Here is a 22,109-nt window from a genome sequence, read left to right as displayed (position 1 = left end):
AAACTTACCTCTCCTCTTTGTCCTCCAGCCTCCTGGGCACCTCGCACTACTTCCTGCCTCCTCTCCCCACGCCCCCACCTCCAGGTTTGCTTTGTACATTGTAGAAAGCCACTCTGCAGAGGCAAGACAGTGACACCTGTCGTGGAGAGATGACTTACGCAGGATACTACAGCAGACGTCATGCCCTGAACAAGAAAAGTGAACAAGGAAGACACAGAATAATCACAGCAATCCACACTAGAGCCTTCTGACCTGCACCTGATGCTCCTTTCTGGATGGTCTCCCTGAGCACCTGCATGAACCACCACCACATGCTGGGCGCTGTGCTCCCTTGACAGTGTCCTCCCACTGGGCGGGTTGCCCACTGCACCGGTCCCAGGACAAAGCTCTGTCCTTGTATGGCCTCACCCCACGATGGGGGATCCTTTCCTATCCAGCCTCCCTGCAATTGTTAAGGAAACCATAACTTCCCTTCCAAGCAGACAGAGTACTGTAGACCAGCCAAAAGAAAAATCTTAGATTATGTTCTTTTACCGATGGTGTCATCTCGGGTCAGTTATGTAACTCATCTGAGTGTGGTTTCTACATCAGCAAAGTGGGGCTGACAAACTGAAACACTCTAAGGATGACATATGTTCTGTGAATGAAGAGGCTGTGTGGGGCCCCTGAGTGGCTCAGTCGGTTAAGCACCCGACTCTTGGTTTCCACTCAGGTCGTGATCTCACAGCTTTGTGAGAGTTTGAGCCTCGCATCAGGCTCTGCGCTGGCAACACAGAGCCTGATCAATGTTCTCCCTCTCTCTCTGCCCCTCTCCTACCCTCTCTCTCTGCCTTAAAATAAACAAATAGAACTTAAAAAGAAAGAAAAGGCTTTGCAAAATGTAAAGCATAATAAAAATTTTATTCTTAAATTGTCTCCCACTCCCTGACATCCCCTTCCCAAAAAACAACGATTTCCTTTAATCAATCCTAAAGATAAGATGACTGATTAGTTAGACCTGAACGTTGTTTGCTTTTATTCAGACGGGGGCGCCCTGCTTCGGACCCGGGGGTCAGGGCTTCTTGGCTGCTGCCCGCCCCCATAAGCCCTTCACTTTGCAGCAAACGGTGAACGCCCGGCAAGGCCCTCGGAAAGGCTCACAGTTTGGGGTCCCTTGCTTCAGGCAGATTCCACCACGCAGGTAACAGGGTCTTTCAAAGTTGAATGCCCTGGTGGCAGCTGGAAATGAAAAGGTGTTTGTATGAAGCCGCAGGTCTGGGGCAGGGGTGGGGGGCATGCCAGGGACCTGGGGGGGTGGGAGGAAGCCCTCGATTTCCCCGCTGGACATCTACAATGAGTGGTTCAGCTCCAAGGCCTTCCCCTCTCATTTTTCCATGAGACATCATGGTTGGTGACAACCACTGGATGGATGGTTCTTCCTGAGGTGGGAACAACTGGGCATTAACCAGAGGGTAACCTGTGCCATCTGGTGTTCCTCACTGATCCCCCCACCTCCCGCCACCCCGCACCCATCCCCACCCTCATGGAACCATCTGAAGGAAGCCTCGCCCTTCAGAAGAAACTCAAGGCCACCACCATGACACGAGGGTCAAGCGGTCCCCAGGCGGAGCCTGTGTGAAGGATCTCTGTCTCCACACCAGGTGATACCAACAGGTGAGCCAGCGGATTCTGTTTCCAATCATCCGGTTCATCCACAGGGAAGGGGAGGCAGGAGAAGATAGCTACCTAACCAGCCCTTTTAACAGGATGTTTGGAATTCCCTCAGAAGGAATTCTTAAACTTTGCAGAAAGTTATTTTGGGGTGTAGACATGGCCTCTGAGTAGCTCCCTGATGCTTTACTCTTCAACTGTGGTTGACTGAGGGAAGGGAAACAACAAAGTGACGATAAGAACGGGCATCGTGCTTGGTATTTACCGGGCAGTACCTGGAAAATGATAAACACAGCAGCGAGGACCACCTGGAGAAGTCTCATGGTGACGGAGCTGAGGCTCCCAAAGGCCTGATGGTGAAAATCAGGAGGACAAGGTCAGAAGCCCAAGGTTCTGTGTCAGAGGAAGTCACGGCAGCCCAGGGGTTGGCGTCGAGATGAACTCCCTCTGCCGAGGCCCCACTCCTCCATCGGCTCTGGCCCTTCTTGGTCCCTGAGCCCCCACTGCTTGCCTCGTGTTTCTCTCCACATGTAGGTTGAGGCAGTGATGTCTTTTTTCTTTTTTGCTAAGTTTTCTATTGTAATTCCAGTATAGTTAACATACAGTGTGCTAGATTAGTTTCTGGTGTACAATATATTCATCCAGCAATTCCATACCATACCCAATGGTCATCACAAGTGCAGCCTTAATCCCCAGCCCGTATACCCCCCATCCCCCACCCACTTCCTCTCTGGTAACCATCAGTTTGTTCTCTGGAGTTAAGAGTTTCTTTCTTGGTTTGCCTCTCTCTTTTTTTCCCTTTGCTTGTTTGTTTTGTTTCTTGAATTCTATATTATGAGTGAGATCATATGGTATTTGTCTTTCTCTGACTTATTTCTCTTAGCATAACAGACTCTAGTTCCACCCATGTTACTGCAAATGGCAAGGTTTCATTCTTTTTTATGGTTGAATAATATTCCATTGTATATATACTCCCCGTATCTTCTTTAAAAATCCATTCGATGGACACTTGGGCTGCTTCCATATCTTGGCTAATGTAAATAGTGCTGCTATAAACATAGGGGTGCATGTATCCCTTTGAATTAGTGTTTTTCTATTTTTGATTAATGCCCAGCAGTGTAATTCCTGGATCGTCGGGTGGTTCTGTTTTTAGAGGCACTGCTATCTGACCACATGAAGTGACGCTGGGGTGCAGGCAGCACTGAAGCTATAGCCCCTGCAGGTGAGTGGTAGGGGCCGGCAGTCAAGCTGCTAGGAAAGGAGAATGAAGAGAGTTCTTCACAGGTAAGACAGTTCATTGAGGCAAGCTGATGGGATGGTCCAGTGCTCCTTACAGAAGATTCAGAATGGCAATGGATTGGCTATAACCTTTCTGGAGAATCCATGTTGAAGGAAGAAATAGGGGAAAGGGGCACCTGGGTGTCTCAGTCAGTTGGGCGTCTGACTTCGATTCAGGTCATGATTTCACAGTTCGTGGGTCCAAGCCCTGCATTGGGCTCTCTGCTGTCGGCATGGAGCCTGCTTGGGATGGTCTGTCCCCCTCTCTCTCTGCCCCTCCCCCACTGGTTCTCTCTCTCTCTCTCTCTCTCTCTCTCTCTCTTAAAATAAGTAATAGATTTTTTAAAAACTTTAAAAAATAGGGGGAAATATGCCAAATTATTCCTAGGATTTGAATTTTATTCTTTATTTTCACTTCAGTTACTTTTCTGACATTAAAAAAAATACACTTTGGAAAATTGCAAATAATAATGTAAAAAACTGGAAGGTTAAAAAAAAACAACCCATAGCCCTACCTTTCAATTATAAATGCTATTTACAATTCAGAGTACTTTTATTCTTTTCCCTTGTGAATAAAATGATGTAAATACTAATTTTTACGTTTAAAATATAGAATCATACTTCATATAGGTGGGTTTCCCCCCATGGTAAATATTATCCTGGAAATTCTTTCATGTCTATTCAAATACATTTGCTTCACATATTTGGAGGACTGTACATGTATCTTTAGAAATTCACAGGATTTTCAACGTTTATATAAATGACTACACATGGACAGTCAACTGCCTGCATATTTCAAGTGTCATAGGTGTTGCCCAGGTGCCCACTCCAGAAACTGTTGTTACTACTTTATCCTCTTACTGACAATGTGCAAAAATATCTTTGGACTCTTGATCTTCTTATTGGTACTAGTTGTTATCAATGTTTTCAATCTTTGGAAATCACATTAGTGAATAATAATACCTTCCTGTCTGTGGGCACCTGGTGGCTCAGTCAGTTAAGCGTCCGATTCTTGGTTTTGTCTAGGTCATAATCTCATGGTTGGTGAGTTCGAGCCCCAGGTCAGGCTCTGTGCTGACTGCATAGATCCTGCTTGGAATTCTCTCTCTCTCCCATTCTCTCTGCCCCTTGCTGCTTGTGCTCTCTCTCTAAATAAATAAACTTAAAATAATAATAATTATTATTATTATTCCTGCTTGCTTTAGTATATCTTGTTAAAATTATTTCTGAAAATGGGGCGCCTGGGTGGCGCAGTTGGTAAAGCGTCCGGCTTCAGCCAGGTCACGATCTCGCGGTCCGTGAGTTCGAGCCCCGCGTCAGGCTCTGGGCTGATGGCTCAGAGCCTGGAGCCTGTTTCCGATTCTATGTGTCCCTCTCTCTGCCCCTCCCCTGTTCATGCTCTGTCTCTCTCTGTCCCAAAAATAAATAAACGTTGAAAAAAAAATTAAAAAAAAATTATTTCTGAAAAAGTTGAGCATTTTTTAACAATGTTCATCGGTTATTTTTGTCTCTTGTTACCTGTCTATACACTTCACTTGGTTTTCTATTTTCCCATTCATCTGTTCTTACTGATTTCAGACAACTCTATAAATATTTAAGGTCATTCATCCTTTATCACATGTGTTACAAAAACCGTTTCTGGGTTCCTTTTTGCCCTGTACCCACTCATCTAGTAGCCAGAATTCATGGCTACTCTTGAATGATTACTTTTTACTTCGTTCATGTTTGGTTTTTCTTAAAGACAGGTTTTGTCTGTGTGTTTACCTAATTATGTCTGTATTCCTGGTCAGGTCTGTCCTCGATTCTTTGGCGCAGAGGTGGAAGCTGTTCTGAAAAGCTGTGACAGACCTGAGTTCCCAGCAGTGACATGGAGACTCTTTCATGCTCCACTCAGAAATGGGAATTTCCCGAGATCACAGAGATGCCCCCACTCTCTAGTCCTGTGCTGCCTCAGAGAAGAGGCACGAATTTGAGTTCATGTCTCTGTTCTCTTCGAACACGGAGGCTTGCATGGAAGAGAAACCAAACCACATATGATGGGAAGGTACGGACGATGACCAGACCTACCCTGATGTGACAGTACCTTGGGACACCCTGGAGAGAACAGATGGGGCATTTTGCATACTAGTCAGAGCACCTAAATCCTAACTTCGGCAGGTATCAAGGGCCCAGAAAGGCTCACGTCGTGGGGTGGACTTGTCTGCTCTCCTGCGTGTCTCTTCCTGTTAGGTGCTGCACTATGTTAACCAGCATTCCATACGATGGAATATTACCCATCCATGAAAAGAATGAAATCTCGCCATTTGTGATGATGTAGGTGGAACGAGAGAGTATAATGCTAAGCAAAATGAGGCAGTCAGAGAAAGAGAAACACCATATGATTTCACTCGTGGAATTTCAGAAACAAAATAAATGAGCAAAGTGAAAAGAGAGGCAAACCAAGAAACAGACTCTTAACTACAGAGAGCAAACAGATGGTCACCAGAGGGGAGGTGGGTGGGGGGTGGGGAAATAGGTGATGGGGATTAGGGACGCCTTTGTGATGAGCACTGGGGATTATGGAAGTGCTGAGTCACTTTATTGTACACCTGAAACTAGTATTACATTGTATGTTAACTGGAATTTAAATAAAAACTTAAAAGGAAAAAAAATTATTTGCTTCTTTTCAGGGGTCAAGGGTCAACTGTATAAATTTTTTTTTTTTAATGTAGCATTAAAAAACAGAAAAAATGAGTCAAGTCCTCGCTTATAGTTCTTGCCAAGATTCACGGCCACTCTCAATGATTCACTCTTACAAAATAAATTTTCAACTACTTACTCAAGTTAAAAATAATTTTATTGCTTTGTTAACTGACACTGCATTGAAATGACAGGTTTTATTTAAGAAAAAATGGATAATTGAGTCTTTCTAAGAACAAGGTTTCAACTTACTAGTTTTTGCCTTTCTTCAACATAACTTTTTTAAGACCTTCAATACAGGTCTTCATCTAGATCCAGAACATTTCTTGTGACTTTATCTTTGATATTTTATGGGTTTTCTTTCTATTTGAGTTATAATCTTCTCTCTTTGTATTTTATAATTGGCTACTATTTGCATAGAAAATGCTATTGATGATCGACAATAATTTTGTCACTGGCCCCCCGGTTGGACTGTATTGGTCTTCTTGTGATTATTTCTCAATGGATTCTCAAGCATAAAATCATACATCTATAATAATTATGATTTAACCCCTTTGATTCTGAGGTACATATTTCTTATTTTCTCCTCTCATCGAATTGCATAGACTCACAATTACTGAAGCCTTCAGAGATCACTTCACCCAACCTACTTGCTTCACAGTGGGGGAGCTATGGTCAACCTAGAAGGTCAAGACAGTGTCACAGCCAAGCCTGCAGGAGATGCCTCCCGGTCACCACAATGCAAACTTTGTCCTATTTCCCCCATTTTCTTCTTTCTTGTTCTCTTTTTCCTCCCTTCCTGTGTTAAAGATCAGCTTCCTTAATACCCAACAACCTAACAAGATTTTTCAAAACTAGATTTAAAAAAAAAGTTTTTAAAAAATGGATGCTTCAGTAGTTAATTGTTACATGTGACCTCTTCCATGAAAACCTTTGATTTTTGTTCCAGGACTTGATTACGAATTTCAACTCATGCATTAAGCACAGGCTGTGGTTTCAGCCCAGATGTCTTCTGGGCATCAGAAACCAGTGTGTGTCCAGTGAAGGAACTGAGAGTGTTTTAATGACAACATGATCATCCAGTGCTTCCGTGTCCCCCGGACTGCGTCCACCACTCTCTGAGTGTCCAAAATTGAGCTGATTTAGTTTATATCAAGTTTTCCATTTGACTAGTGAGAGCCAGAGAAAATCCACTTTGGGTCAAGGAATTTGGGCTACCACTCTTTATAAGCCCTGAGAGCAATCTCTGGAGGATGTAGGAAATGGGAGAAAAACTGTCCAAAGTAAAGGTCATTGGTATCTTTAAGGAAAGAAAGTAGAAATGAAGGGAAGGAGGGGAATAGAAGGAGACAGAAAGAGAGAGAGGGAGAGAGACAGGCAGAGAGGGAGAGAGAGATGAGTGTGTGTGGCAGAGAAAGAGAGAGAAAGATAGATAGATAGATAGATAGATAGATAGATAGATAGATAGATCACATGACTCTAGCAAAATTCTCCCTGAGTATTGGGGCAGCAAATGCCCCGAGGTCTGTTCTCCCGGAAGGCGCCCTCGAGAAGGGCAGGCATCAGAGCAGATGGCCCCAGGTCAGCACTTCTGTTCTCTTTTCTACGATGAGAAAACAAAATACTGGCTGCTGTGTTCTCAGCCCACTCCCTGGCCTGCGGAGGTCTGAGCTTACTGACAACATTCTGACAAGATGGTCTCACTGAATGAACTCTTTCTCTCTCTAGCTAGAAAAAAAAAAAAAAAAAAAAAAGAACTATCTTCTTGCCATCATGAACCAGCTGGATGTCCTATTACCTGTTGCCCCATATTTCACCTAGGAGACCATGAAGTCTTGAAAATTCCAGACTGGGTCTGTTTACTCTGTCTCCTCAGTATCTAATCCTTCTGGATGAACCAGGCAGACAATAACTTTAGCCTCAGTAGGAGTAGGAAACTCCTTTCCCAAACCATAGACACTTGGAATTCATGTCTTTTCCCTGTGCTAATGGGTCACCTCTCTCCAGATGCTTCCCAGGCTCTCCTGAGCCTTCCCTTCTGGGCCTCTGAACCTCACACTTCACACAGGGGAATTAATTCACTCAGACAGGGGTCTCGCCGCCCACCACTCAGTACATTCCTGCTTCGAGGGAGAATCCAGGCAGGTGGCCTTCAAGCCCCCGATATCTTACTTTAGGTCAGTTTAAATGAACTATATCATCTTATACATGTAGATAGGTGGCTTTTGGTCTTCTGAGGCAGAGCTGTAAATATGAAAATGAACACCAGATGGGCCCAGTAACCGGTGACAAGCATCAAGCCCTCGCCAAGAGCAAAGCATTATGCTACCTGCTCTTCGTGATCACTGCATTTCATCCTTAAGACAACCCTTAGAGGTAGGTTCTCACAATGACTGTGTTCTACAGATGAGGCAACAGGGCCACACAGTGGCCAAGCAGGAACTCAACTCAAGTCTGAGTCAAACCTATGCTCCTAGCCGCCATGCAAATTCACTTCATGGAGCCTAAATTCTTCCACAGAAATAGCTCCGGGTGTCTTAGGAATATGATGCAGAAAAATAAGTGGTACGTTGAGATTTGGGATGCTAGGTTCAAGTCCTGGCTCTGCCTCTGACTTATGAGTCACATCACATCGATCCCTCACCTGCAAAATCACAGAACTGGGGTAGGTGACATCCCAAAGTCCCCCCCGCCTTGGCTCTGAGATGGGTGGTCCTAAGGCACTTGGGAGAGGTGTGCGTGTGCCCACGGGAAGGGAATCAAGTGTGAGTGGGAAGGTTAATGGGACCTTCTGCCTGATAATGAGGGAACTTGGTCGTGAACACACAGCCCTGTCCCAGATCCTCCCCAGTCTGCTCTCTGCCAAGCACTCACTCACCTCCTCTCCCTCCTGTGGGCAGCAGGGCAGCTTCCTCAGCCTCTTCTTCATTCTCCAGCACCTGTTCCTGGAGGTGCCCCTAATGGCCTGACCTCGTTCTGATCACATTGAGCTAGTGAACCAGAGAAACTGTTGAGTGGGCAACTTCCAGAGGAGCAGCTAGCCCTTGGCGGTCACCCAAGGGCTAGCGACAGGTTCTCCTATCAGCATTTGTGAATGTGGTTTCCCCAGTGGAGACTGACCAGCAAAAGTTTTAGGGAACAGAGAACTTAGCGCTGTCACTGCTTCTCAGGAAGGCCACGGGGAAGACACTTGCCTCCACCAAGAGCTGAGCAGGCGCCCTCCTTTAGGAGGTGTGAGGTGCGATGGAGGGTGCTGCCTTAGAGAGCATATTGCAAGAGGGGAAACTGAGGCTGTGAGAACTAGAAGACATGGAGCAGATGAGAAGAAGGAGGAGCAAACTTCTATGAAATTGTCAGACTTTGTTAGGGCTAAGATGATAAACAAGTGGAAAAAGTAAGATCTCTGTGCAGAAGGGAGGAAATCAAAAGGAAATAGTGAAACATAGCAGAAGCAAAAAAGAAATGACACATGTTGAGGGGAGACAGATAATGAAACAAGGCATTAAACCACGACTAGACCAAAGCTTTAGCCATTGAATGAGCTGTAAAGTCAGTAAAGTTGTCCACCCGGGAAGAGTGAAGAGTTTTGCTGCCTTTGGTGTGTTCCTGTGTGTTCCAGTGTGGGGCAGGTGCTCCACAGGAGTACACTGGAAATAAGTGGACAAAAACAGTTTGGGTTGAAAACTACAAAAATCATTTGGGAATATTATTAAAAACTGCTCACTGCGGTACTTGGGTGGCTCAGTTGGTTACGCCTCCAGCTCTTGGTTTTGGCTCAGGTCTATCATCCTGTAGTTTGTGGGTTCGAGCTCTGCATCGGGCTCTGCACTGATAGGGTGGAGCCTGCTTGGAATGTTGTCTCTCCTAACCTCTCTGCCCCTCCCCCACTCATGCTTGCTCTCTCTGTCTCTCTCTCAAAATAAGTAAACCTAAAAAGAAAATGCTCATACACATGAAAAGATGCTCAACATCACTCATCATCAGGGAAATGCAAATCAAAACCACACTGAGATACCACCTCACACCGGTCAGAGTGGCTAAAATTAACAACTAAGGAAATAACAGATATCAGCAAGGATGTGCAGAAACGGGAACCCTCGTGCACTGTTGGTGGGAATGCAAACCGGTGCAGTCACTCTGGAAAACTGTGGGGAGGTTCCTCAAAAGATTAAAAATAGAACTACCCTATGACCCACCAACAGCACTACTAGGAATTTATCCAAAGGATACAGGAGTGCTGATTCATAGGGGCGCATGTACCCCAATGTTTATAGCAGCACTTTCAACAATAGCCAAATCATGGAAAGAGCCCAAATGTCCATCAATGAATGAATGGATAGAAAAGATGTGGTTTATATATACAATGGAATACTACTTGGTAATGACAAAGAATGAAATCTGGCCATTTGCAACAACATGGATGGAACTGGAGGATATTATGCTAAGTGAAATAAGTCAGTCAGATACATACACACACATACACATACACACACACACACACACACACACACACACACACACACACACACACACATATGGGTCAAGTTTGAATTAACCAAGAGAAACACAAGCCAGAATACCTGGGTTATGGCTCCAGGGACACTCCCTGGGCAGGTAGCTTCTCAGCTCTGGGCCTTAGTGTCTCATCTTGAAAATGAGAGCACTGAATTGGAATTTCTGGGCAGATTCACAGGAGCAGCACAGCAATCAAGTGAGAGGAATTATAGAGAGACAGAAGTCAGTCAGGTGAGCACCCTCAGCCCTCACCAATTCTCAATTTCTCCCTCTCTCCTGGCCCCATTTCCAAGGACACAGTATGCTTGACTCAGCACCATTCATCAGGAAAACCAGTCCCTCTGCTCCTACAGTTTGCCAGTTACTTATCCAGAACCAGGGTACAAAATGAACAAAATACAATCTCAGAACACGAGGGGCCTTGGGCTCGATTAAACAGATGAACTCTGTCACAGTTCATGACTGTCAAGTGTAGTAAGCCCAAAGGGTCTCACAGGAAAGGACAGTTGTTGCTCTATGTTGTGGGGGTAGGGGCGTGGAAGGGAGAAATTGGCAAACCTTTTGCTATGGAGTTAACCCTTGATCTATGTCCTAAGAGATGAGTTGACATTTATGAGGCAGGCGCTGTGGTGAAGCTCATCCAGGAGAAAGCAAGATTCTGGGCAAAGATCTACAAGCATAGATTTATTTTTTTTTTATTAAAAAATTTTTTTTTAACATTTATTTATTTTTGAGACAGAGAGAGAGCGAGCATGAACAGGGGAGGGTCAGAGAAAGAGGGAGACGCAGGATCTGAAACAGGCTCCAGGCTCTGAGCTGTCAGCACAGAGCCTGACGCGGGGCTCAAACCCACGGACTGTGAGATCATGACCTGAGCCAAAGTCGGACGCTTAACCGACTGAGCCACACAGGCGCCCCTACAAGCATAGATTTAAATGTGAATTTGGGAAATCATAAATGAGTCCTTTGGCTGAGGTACAGGAAAAAGAAAATATTGTAGGATATATAGAATCAGATCTTGGATGGTTGAATTTGTCCATATGTAAAGAGAAGACATTGAAGGATTTTAAACAAGATGACATTGTCAAATATGCAATTTAGAAATAACTCAGTGGTAGTATGTAAGATGGATTCAGGAAGCCCAGGTAAAGGACTATTATCAACCAGAAACTTCTGTGGTTTTTTTTTTTTTTTAATTTTTATTTTTGAGAGAGATTGAGAGAGAGAGAGAAAGAGAGAGAGAAACACCACAAGTGGGGGAGGGGCAGAGAGAGAGAGGGAGACACAGAATCCGAAGCAGGCTCCAGGCTCTGAGCTGTCCGCACAGAGCTCAATGCAGGACTCAAACTCTGAACGGCAAGATTGTGACCTGAGCCGAAGCTGGACACTTAACCAACTGAGCCACCCAGGTACCCCGAAACTTCTGGTTTTAAAGTGGGAAAGTAAAGATGGTGATTCTCCCCTTCCTCTCTCAAGAACTCCCCAAAAGCAAAATAAAAAGTAAACAAGAAATAGAGACGTAAATTTTATTATCTGCAAAACTAGTAGATATGTATTACTCCAAAATAGTATAAATAATAATGAATTGTCATCAAATTCATGATGTGGCCAGATTAGAGGGAGACAAGAAAGGCTACCTGTGCATGCAGGCCCCAGAAAATGCTGCCAGAGCACAGTTCTGTAAATCATGCCTTTACCCTAAAAGACACACCAACAGTCCTTTACCTGAAACAGTGGGATCAGGTGAGTGGGCAGGTAGTGGCAGATTCTCTGAACCCAGACTGGCACCACACTTCAAAAAGGAGGAAGGAACATGTTGAATAAGGAATCACATGAGAGTCTATATTTGTAGGAAGCAGTCTGGTTATGAGGCAGCAGTAATGAGTCTGATTATAAGATGGCACATGGTATGTCATCCTGGTGGATTAGCCATTGAAAGATTGTATTCATTTCTATAATCTTGTGTCATAGGGAGGATTCCTGGTGCCCTGAAACCCACTTCTGTCTACTCCCTACAAAAGCCTCTTAAAAACAGATAGTCCAAGAATATTTCACCTGGACAAAGATGAGTCACCATCAAACAGAAACCAAACCTAACCTTTCCAAAGATATTACCCAAAAAAAATTTTTTTTAATGTTTATTTATTTTTGAGAGAGAGAGTCAGAGTGTGAGTGGCAGAGGGGCAGAGAGAGAGGGAGACACAGAATCCGAAGCAGGCTCCAGGCTCTGAGCCATCAGCACAGAGCCCGATGTGGGGCTCGAACTCACGGACCGCGAGATCATGACCTGAGCTGAAGTCGGATGCTCAACCGACTGAGCCACCCAGGCGCCCCCCAAAAAATTTTTTTAAGTGAGGAAGGAACAGGAGAAAAAAATGTTAAAATAGTAACCCCCAACTGAAAATATCACCATGAAATGGATAAAAATTCTGACTTAGTGAGCACCATAACTTAATAAAGAAGACGAAGAAATTACTTGTTTTGAAACAGGGATAGAACACATATCAGAGACACATTAACTCAGAAAAGGTATTTTGAGATAAGATAAGAAATCTGAGCTTATAGAACGAAGGTAGGAAGTGAAAGAAGGAAATAAAACCACAGTAGAATGGAGGCACACAGAAGAGACAGCATAGTTTTGGAAAAAGAGCAGAGGACGATGGAACAGGATGGAGTACCATGGGTTAAATGTTATGGAAATACATCAGAGTTCATGTGGATGAGCAGGAAGAAATGACAGACATGGAAGAGAAAAGGGAGTTGGCATTCACATAATCAGTGCCTCTGAGAAGCAATTGGGAACACTTTAAGGATAAGATTTTAAAAAGGATTTTCAGCTGATAAGACTCCAGTCTACTAAACTGAAGTGGTATCCTAAGAAAATCTGACACAGAACAATCAATAACAAATTAATATCTCCATACAATTCCTGGATTTTTAATATAAAGAATATTCAGAATAGTAAGGTGAAACAATCAAGTTGCCAATATTATCAGGAAGGCCCAGACCTGTACAAAGGAGCCTTCAACACTAGAAGATGGTGAGCAATTCCAGCAAAGTCCTCAAGAAGAGGAGATGTGAGCCCATACGGTTTTTTACTCAAACACTTGCCCTTCCATTATAAATGCAGTGGGCATTTTTCAACACAAAAGGACTCAAGAAGGATAGCTACAGTGAGAAGCTCCACTTGGGAAAGTGTGCTGGAGGACTGAGTTCAGCCAAAGGCAAGAAGGATGCAGTGTAGGGTACAGGTGTTGGAGTGAACGGTGAGCTGGTGTAATGGAAGAACCATAGAAGAACACAGAGTGAGGACAGGTGTAGAACCCACTGCAAATGTTACAGAGGATGAAATGTGAAATTCTACAACTAGTGAATGATGAGAAGGAAGGGAAGGAAATGTTGGCTGATGCTCTCCCCCACCTCCCTGCTTTTATAGCTGGAAATCAGGAGACATCATGTAAACATGACGAATCAATGAACACACACCTAAGTGAAAGAATAGTGATATTCTCAAGTAAAACTGGGTAGTAAAGGCTATAGTGAAAATTGGTAATTAGAGCATTGTGCACAATAGGGAACCAACAGAGAAGAAGGTTAATTGGTTTCTTTAAAATTACAGTGGAGGGGCGCCTGGGTGGCGCAGTCGGTTAAGCGTCCGACTTCAGCCAGGTCACGATCTCGCGGTCCGTGGGTTCGAGCCCCGCGTCAGGCTCTGGGCTGATGGCTCGGAGCCTGGAGCCTGCTTCCGATTCTGTGTCTCCCTCTCTCTCTGCCCCTCCCCTGTTCATGCTCTGTCTCTCTCTGTCCCAAAAATAAAGTAAAAAACGTTGAAAAAAAAATTAAAAAAAAATAAATAAAATTACAGTGGAAAAAGAGGTCATTTACAATATTAACACAGAAAATATTTAGAAACTTAATAATGGATGTGTAAGAAGCATATGAATAAAATTTAAAATTTAGTGAGGACACAAAATAAGGTGTTTATAAATACAAAGGAATAGCATATTCAGAGATTTATAAATTCAATATAGAAATCAAAATTTCTTTCTTTCTCTTTCTTTCTTTCTTTCTTTCGAGTGAGAGAGGGTGTACGTGAGCAGCGGAAAGGCAGAGAAAGAGAGAGAGAATATCAAGCAGGCTCCATGTTGTCAGCACATAGCCTGATGCAGGGCTCGATCCCAAGAACCATGACCTGAGCCAAAATCAAGAGTTGGACGCTTAACCAACTGAGCCACCCAGGCTCCCCTAAGTCAAATTTTCTTAAATGTGATGTAATCTATCATCTACCTATCATCTATCATCCATCTAGTTAACTTACTATCTCATAAACCCAATAAAGAAAACCAAAAGGACTTTTATTAATTACCAAAATGGATTCACTCAGAGCAAATCCAAAATCTTTGCACATACAGCTCTGACTTGGCTGCTCTCCCCCTCCTCACCTGCCTCCTGCCCCCTCCCACCCTGGGCCTTGGCACCCTCTTCTGGAATATACTTCCCCCACAGATGTGCATGGCCCCATACCCCTGACCTTGTTCCCTATTCTCCATTACACTTAACATCTTATAAACTATTTGCATTCGTTTTCTAGAGCCGCCATCACAAAGTCCCACAGACTGGGTAACTTCAACGATAGGGATGTATTTCTCACAGTTCCGGAAGTTAGAAATCTAAAACCAAGGTGCCGTAAGATTGGTTTCTCCTGAGACCACTCTCTTTGTCTTGTAGATAGTCACCTTCTTGTGGGGTCCTCACATGGCCTTCTCTCTGTGTGCTCATATCTCTTCCTGTGGCCATATTTCCACTCCTCATGAGGACACCACTCATAATGGGGTAGACCCACTCTATTGGCCTCATTTTAACTTAATCACCTTTTAAAGGCCCCATCTCCAAATACAGTCACATTCTGAGGTCCTGGGGGTTAGGATTTCAACATAAGCATTCTGGGGGATGCCATTCATCTCATAACACTATTTGATGATTTCCTCATCCATGTTTGTCTTCCTGTCTCCCTCTCTCCCACACACTGGGATGTAAGCTCTGTGATGGCAGGCACTTTTGTCCTTTTTGTTCTCTGCTGTATCCCCAGTGCTTAATACTGTGTTTGGAATATAGAGGAAACTAGAAACTGAATAAACATTTGTTGAAGAAATACATTTTTCCTTTTTTCTTAACTCATCCACAGAGCTGCCATGTAGTTAGATTTAAAGTTGTTACTGCTTTTTTTATTTGCATTTTTATATGCTGTCTTTGGTTTATTTCCCTTATAATAAAAAAAAATATTCTCTCAACGTTATTTTCAAAAGCCTCAGACCCCAAAATTTGGGGCTCAGAGTCATGCCATGCTGATCGCCAAATCAAGCCTCAAGATCACTCTCAGATCTTTTCCACTGTGTCTTGAAACCTGAGCCTTTCTTTACACCTGCCGGTTCATCTCTGGAAATGGTGGGTCTGGCCCCATCAGCAGTGCAGTGGCCAGGTCCCTGTATGCTGGAGAAACCAGACACTGACTTCCTGGATTGCCTGCCTCTTTCCAGAATTCTCCAGGGCTGTTGGAGCTGGGAAGATGCCATTACTTGGCATACCTGTAAGTCTAGCTTTGGCTAGGCCTGCTACTATCTCCGGTTGCCAGATATCCAAGTCTGATACCAGAGACGCTCTTTACCCACACACCTGCTGCTGGAGCCCACACAGTTATCAGAACAAAAGAAGCCTTCTTGATAGAGTGTGGAGGCAGGATATTTCTTCTGACAGTCTCCCCGAGAACTCCAGAGCCACACGTGACCACCATCGGCTTCCTTCAGCGACATAATGAAGCTGGGAGAAAGTGAAGCAGACGTGTCAGGAGTGGGACTATAAGCAATGTCATACCCAAGCTGGAGCGCCTGATGCTCCCCAGACACACCTGGGGGCCCGAGCCAGCAATGACTCATCTTCCCCTTCAAGGGTGCCCCTGATGTTTGCACATCTTTAAGACCTCGTTGGTGTGGGCAGGCCGAGGGTGTGGGGGTGGACAGTGCATTCCCCAGATGCCTCAGCCTGCCTCCAGGCTTCCTCTGGGCCTTCTTGGGCCAGGAGGGAGAGGCTGGGCCTGTGTGGGGAGAGGGGAGAGTGGCTCCCTCCAGAGCCCCCAATCCACACTGAACTCAGTGAGCACTTCTTGGAGAAGGCCGAGCTTCCCCAGAACAGAGTCATGCTAAAAACAAACAAACGAAACAACGTTGGCTGCTATAGTGACGCCAGAGTGGAGAGAGGATGAGGATGGGGAGAAGGGAGACTCTCTTGGCCTCTTACAGATGAGGGAGAGTCTACTCTCTGAAGCTGGGGGGCCCCTCCTGGAAAATGAGTCTTCCTGCCAGGTAGACTCTGAGCCTTCTGGAGCCAGAGAGTGCGCCCCAGAGCATATAATATATTTTACAGAGAGAGGGAGAGAGAGAAGCAATGTGAACAAAACCAAGCAGCTTTAAACATTAATTTGTCAGAAACAAATCTCCCCAGTCTCTGGTTTGCCCAGTCTTGGTAACTTTGGTGCGCTAGCGATTAGTTTTATAATTAGCGTCATCATCTTACCTGGGTTTTATAACCATTTTCGTTAGTTTTTCAGAATTTTAAGTTTTTTCCTGTTTTTTAATTCCCCCTTTGCCCTTTTATTGCTTTCATTTCCCTGTGCTAACTTTAATCAGAGCAATTTTTTAATTTATGTTTTTAATGTTTATTTTTGAGAGAAAGAGAGAGCAGGGGAGCGGCAGAGAGAGAGGGGGACAGAGGATCCGAAACAGACTCTGTGGTGACAGGAGAAAGCTCAACACAGGGCTCGAACCCACAAACTGTGAGATCATGACCTGAGCCAGAGTCAGATGCTTAACCAACTGACAGAGCAATTTTTTTTTAAAGATACAAACCAAACATCCAATAAAAGAAAATGCAGCAGATAAATCATCACTGGTCACAAAAGAGCATAAATAGTAAGATGTCGCTTTTACTTAAGTATAATAAATATATACAAAACAGGTTCCAACAGAATATTCATGATATAATAGTCCTCCTGGAAGGATTGGGTTACAGGTGGTTCTCAGGTTTCTCCTTCAATATATATTTTCAGATTTCTTTCCTATGTTAAGCATGAATTGCTTTTGTGATAAGAAAAGAAATGGAAGAAATAAAACAAACAAGAAAAATGAAAAGAAGGATCTGAGATCGATTCGCGTTATGTTTAATATTTTAAGCCCAGTTGGGGCCGCTATGCCTACTCAGGCAGTATTTGCATAGCTTTTTCAATTTTGAAAATTACTAACAAAATAAATTTTCACATCATCCATTCCTAGGACTTTTTCTATGAAAACTGTACATGTAATTTATCAATTTCTAGAACATGTGTTTTTAAGATTTTTATTTTTTAAAGTAATCTCTCAATGTGGGACTCGAACTCGCAACCCTGAAACCAGGAGTTGAACGATCCCCTCTATAAAAATGCTTTCTAAATCTCGTGCTGCTGGACATGAAGGCTGTTTCCAGACAGGAGAAGCAGGAAAACTGGGTTGTAGAAAAAGTGGATGTGGAAGGCCACACACTCCCCACTGGTATTTTGAGTGGGGCTCCCCTCACGCAAGCTTGCTCTGCCCCACCTGCTGTGTGCTGCACCCCACAATTGTGGGCACCCTCCAGCTCCTGCAAGGGGAAACAATATACCACCTGACACAGCCAGTCCTGAGACTGAATGACATCAGTCATCTAAAGTCGTCAGTCCATTGCCTAGAACGCAAGTTTAAACAATAGCTATTGTGAGTTAGGGGAGAAAAGTGCCCTCTAGGGACTATTTATTTTGACCTAAAAGTTATTCCAAGCTACTCTTTATTTCCAGCACTTTGCTTTAGGACATTCCCCCTATTCTGGGGGAATAGGGTGGGGGGGGGGGAAGGGGGAGTGGAAGAGAGTTTAAAATGATTCAAGCTTTTTTAAAAAGTATAAAAGTTAGGAGAGTATGAAAAAGAGAGTGTAAGTGGACTGAAATCCCAATTAGATGTTTAACACCTTTCCAGACACAGAACATATTTATACACACATTTTCCGGGTGGTATCACAGAATATATGCTGATCAAGACCTGCTTTATTCATTCAATAACCAATCCAGGACAATTCTCCATGTAGATATGTAAATGTATGCATATACATTTAGATACATTACCATTTCTATGGCTGCAAGAAATTGCATCCTAAGACTATATCATGATTTATTTAATAAATCTCCTGACACATATTTACATTAGTTCCAACTTTCTATTGTTATGCGCAATAACATGATGAATATTTGGACATACTTTTTGTGAACTGTCCAGTATACTCCTTTGGATGAATTTCTAGAATTAGTATTGCTAAGTCAAATGGTATGCATATTATAAATATGTGTATAGTCAAAGGCTCCATAGGAAAATTTGCTTAACCGACTGCGCCACCCAGGCGCCCCTAGTCAAAGGCTCCATAGGAAAATTTGCATGAATTCACAGTCCCACTGGGAGAGCATTAATGTTTGTCTTTCTCCATGTACCCACCGCCATTAGGTCTTGTCAAGCTTTTCCAACTTACCCAGTCTAAATCTACAGAGGCTGAAAATTTTTTATAAATCAAATATTTCAATTTCTGTGTCTGCGGGTATAGCCTCTTCCCATACACACAAAACGTCCCAATCACAGTAGCAAATCAAGTCCCAAACCAAATTACACCACCACATCTAACGACAACCATAAAATCCATAAAATACCTACAACATGCATAAAATACATTTGCATAACTTGGATGGATAAAAGGATATAACTATCCTGCAGATAATAAAGAACACTTACGCGTCAGGGGCACAATTTCCTCGATGTTAAAGAGACATTATATTATAAACTACCTATTCCCTACATGAATATATAAATTTAATTCAATCCAATCAAAATCCAAATGAGTTTTCTGAAAATGGCTTGAGTGTCATTTCTTTTAGTTCATTGGGAACTAGATAGAACTATGACCCTAGCTAGGAGCATAATAAAAAGGAGGGTGATGAGGCTTGTCCGGATATATTTTAAAAGAATAGCTACCATACAGAAGTTAAACAGTGAGGAAGAGTGAAGAAAGAGGTGCTTTAGTGAAAACAAAAGGAATAGAATTTCAGCCACGTAGGTGAGAATTCAGCATTTGAAAGCAAAGGGGGAAATTCAGACATGTTAATCACTAGTTTAAGGAAACCGAGTAAACATCTGACCAGAAAAACAAAACGTGATTCCCAATGCATTCCTTCTATCAAAATAGACTCCAATTATCACAGAGGTTCAAATGTAAAGAAAAAAATCAATTAAAATACCTTTGTGATCTTGATATAGGGTAGATTGTTCTAAGAATGTCACAAATATCAGGAACCATAGAAAAAGACAGAGAAGGTGGACAACATAAAGTTTCAAACACTTCTTTAAAGCACATTTAAGCAGATTTTAAGCTGTTCTACCTGAAGCAAGCAGTGTCTGTGAGCACAGATATGAAGAAGGAAATAGACCAATATACAGAATAGGGGTGCCTGGGTAGTTCAGTTGGTTAAGCATCCAACTATTGGTTTCAGCTCAGGTCATGATCTCATGGTTTTGTGGGTTTGAGCCCCACATCAGACTCCATGCTGACAGTGTGGAGCATGCTTGGGATTCTCTGTCTTCCTCTCTCTGTGCCTCCTTCCAAACGATATGCAGAACAGACCTAAGAACTCAGAAAGATGATTGCTGTGAGACTTTTTTTTTTTTTGAGAGTGAGAGAGAGAAAGTGAATCTTACTCAGCTCCAGACTCCATGCTCACCTTTGGGCTGGGTCCCATGACCCTGGGATCATGACCTGAGCCTAAATCTAGAGTGAGACACTCAATGGACTGAGCCCCTCAGGCGCCCCGTGAGACTATCTTTATAGGGACACAGAACCCTACACATCAATAGAACAATAATGTATAATCATAATGAATTATTTAATTGTGCAAGAAAAAGTTGAATTAACATACAGTGGTGTCTATTTAAGAAGAAATTGAAATGAAACTGTAACCCATCCAGTTTTCCACACAAAAATGTTACGACTAAGTCTTTGAAATTCAATTCTCAGGGATAGACTTCCATCTATCCAAAAATCTTTGACATCCCAAATGATTTATTTCCTAATGTTTCTGGGAAGTCAAACAAATACAAATAGTGAATGAACCAAGAGCAGAGACCATACATCCTTTTATTTTGTTGTATCATTCTTAGTGTTACACAGAATTCTGGCATTTGAATAAAGATGCGTCATTGGAGGTATGTGAATTATGTTGAACTTCCTAAGCCCCAAGTCAGTATCTAGGGCCCACGCTAGGCTTCTGCCCACTGCTTATGATCCTGTCACACAGTAGAGTGACAAGGGCAGGTGTCATTTATACAATGTAGCACTGGCCTGGCCGACTGCATAGCCTGTGGCCAGAACACCACCCTAATACATCTGTAGGGAGCCCTGCCTTTAGGGATTAGATCTAAGTACAACTCACAGAAGGATGGTGTGTGCAAGAACATCGCAGCTGGGGAACAAAGACCTCAAAAGTCTCCTAAAATGATGACAGAGCCTCCAGGGCTACCATCAGGATGCCACAGCTGTGCTAAGAACCTCACCACCATTATCTCTTGTAATCCTCAAATGATCCTGTGAAGGAGCTACCTTATCATAGACACACTATTGTCTGTATCCTTCTTTTGAGAATTTGGAAACCAAGAAACAGAAAGGTTGAGGGGCTTGCCCAGGGTCTCAAAGCTAGTACGCGACAGCACCGATTCTGATCATGTGGCTCACACTCCCTCTCCCCATAATGGGACCTGGCAGGTCAGCTCCCTTCTCTGAGCCTCAGCAGGGGTTATGGGACAACCCCTGGGGTCTTCTCCAATCCCCATGAGTAGATTCACACTCTGATCTGGCTTCCCACAGAAGTCTGGGGATGGGGCGCAGATCTGGTGTGGAGCCTGAACAGTCAGGAAGCCAGAAGTGTCAAGGAGAACGTCCCCTGCCACCTACACCGAGTTTATTATGATGCAAATAAGACTGTTCCTCTTTTATTTTGCCCAATAAAAATGTTTAGGAAAGATAAAGACAGTTTGAATTCACCCAGGGACAAACCACTCACCTCGCTATAGCATCTTGGCTTGAAGACAGAAAGAGGCTACTTCACAAAGTAGATTGGGAAAAAATAGAAAAATTGCCTGCTTTCCACCTTGCAGGAAGTGTGCAGGCTGTCCAGGCTCTGACTTAGTCTCTCTCAGAACTGCTAATCTGCAGAGAACTCTCAGAATTAGGGTGTTGCCCTTGGTTTACCTAAATGAGACGTTACTAGGGTAGGGGAGGAACAGAGCAGAAATGGAGTTCTGGCAAGATGTTAATATACAGTTTCCCCCTGGGTAGGAATAGGTCACCAGGCAGCAGGTGACAACCACTGAGGACTTCTATACAGCCTGCCAAAAGTTCTCAGCCCCCACAGTGTCCTTGATTATTAAATTCTGAACCCCAAAGTCCATACAATACATTCGGGCACTGATCAAATGTCATTCAAATGTCAATCTTTTCTAACAAGTTTCATTGCCTAGATAACCTTTCTCGAATTTAGGGTGCTAAAGACTGTCAATTTTGAATTTTTTTTTTACATTTATTTATTTTTTGAGAGGGCACAAGTGGAGGAGGGGCAGAGAGAGAAGGAGACACAGAATCTGAAGCAGGTTTTAGGCTCCGAGCTGTCAGCACAGAGCCCTACGCAGGGCTCGAACTCACAGACTATGATATCCTGACCTGAGCTGAAGTCAGACACTTAACCAACTGAGCCACTCAGGTGCCCCCAGACGGTCAATTTTGGAATGACTTACACATTTGTATCATCAGCTCCAGCCACCCCGCTGAACTCCAGTCTCGAGCACACCTTTTCTGATTACAGTCCTGAGAATCTCACTCCTGGTGCCTGAAAG

The 22,109-nt window shown here is 43.6% G+C and overlaps 1 protein-coding gene across 3 annotated transcripts in view; it reads right to left on the bottom strand.

Moving 5' to 3' along the window:
* Nucleotides 1-22,109, bottom strand: part of LOC147581433 (uncharacterized) — a 95,352-nt gene that overhangs the window by 8,304 nt on the left and 64,939 nt on the right. For 2 of the 3 annotated variants that reach the window (XM_086703101.1, XM_086703100.1), the window contains exons 4-5: nt 1,926-2,000; nt 9-1,218 (exon numbers count right to left, since the gene is read on the bottom strand). The exons of the other annotated variant lie outside the window; for it this stretch is intronic. In XM_086703101.1, the coding sequence (XP_086559227.1) occupies nt 1,052-1,218; nt 1,926-2,000 (242 nt within the window). In that variant the 3' untranslated portion in view covers nt 9-1,051. The remainder of the gene's footprint in view (nt 1-8; nt 1,219-1,925; nt 2,001-22,109) is intronic. 3 annotated transcript variants of the gene reach the window in all.

Source organism: Puma concolor, chromosome B1 (assembly GCF_028749965.1).
Source record: "Puma concolor isolate L17-30 chromosome B1, mPumCon1.1.hap2, whole genome shotgun sequence".
Lineage (NCBI taxonomy): Eukaryota > Metazoa > Chordata > Mammalia > Carnivora > Felidae > Puma > Puma concolor.
Note: the sequence above shows the minus strand (reverse complement) of the source record. Positions and strands in the feature narration are given on the sequence as shown.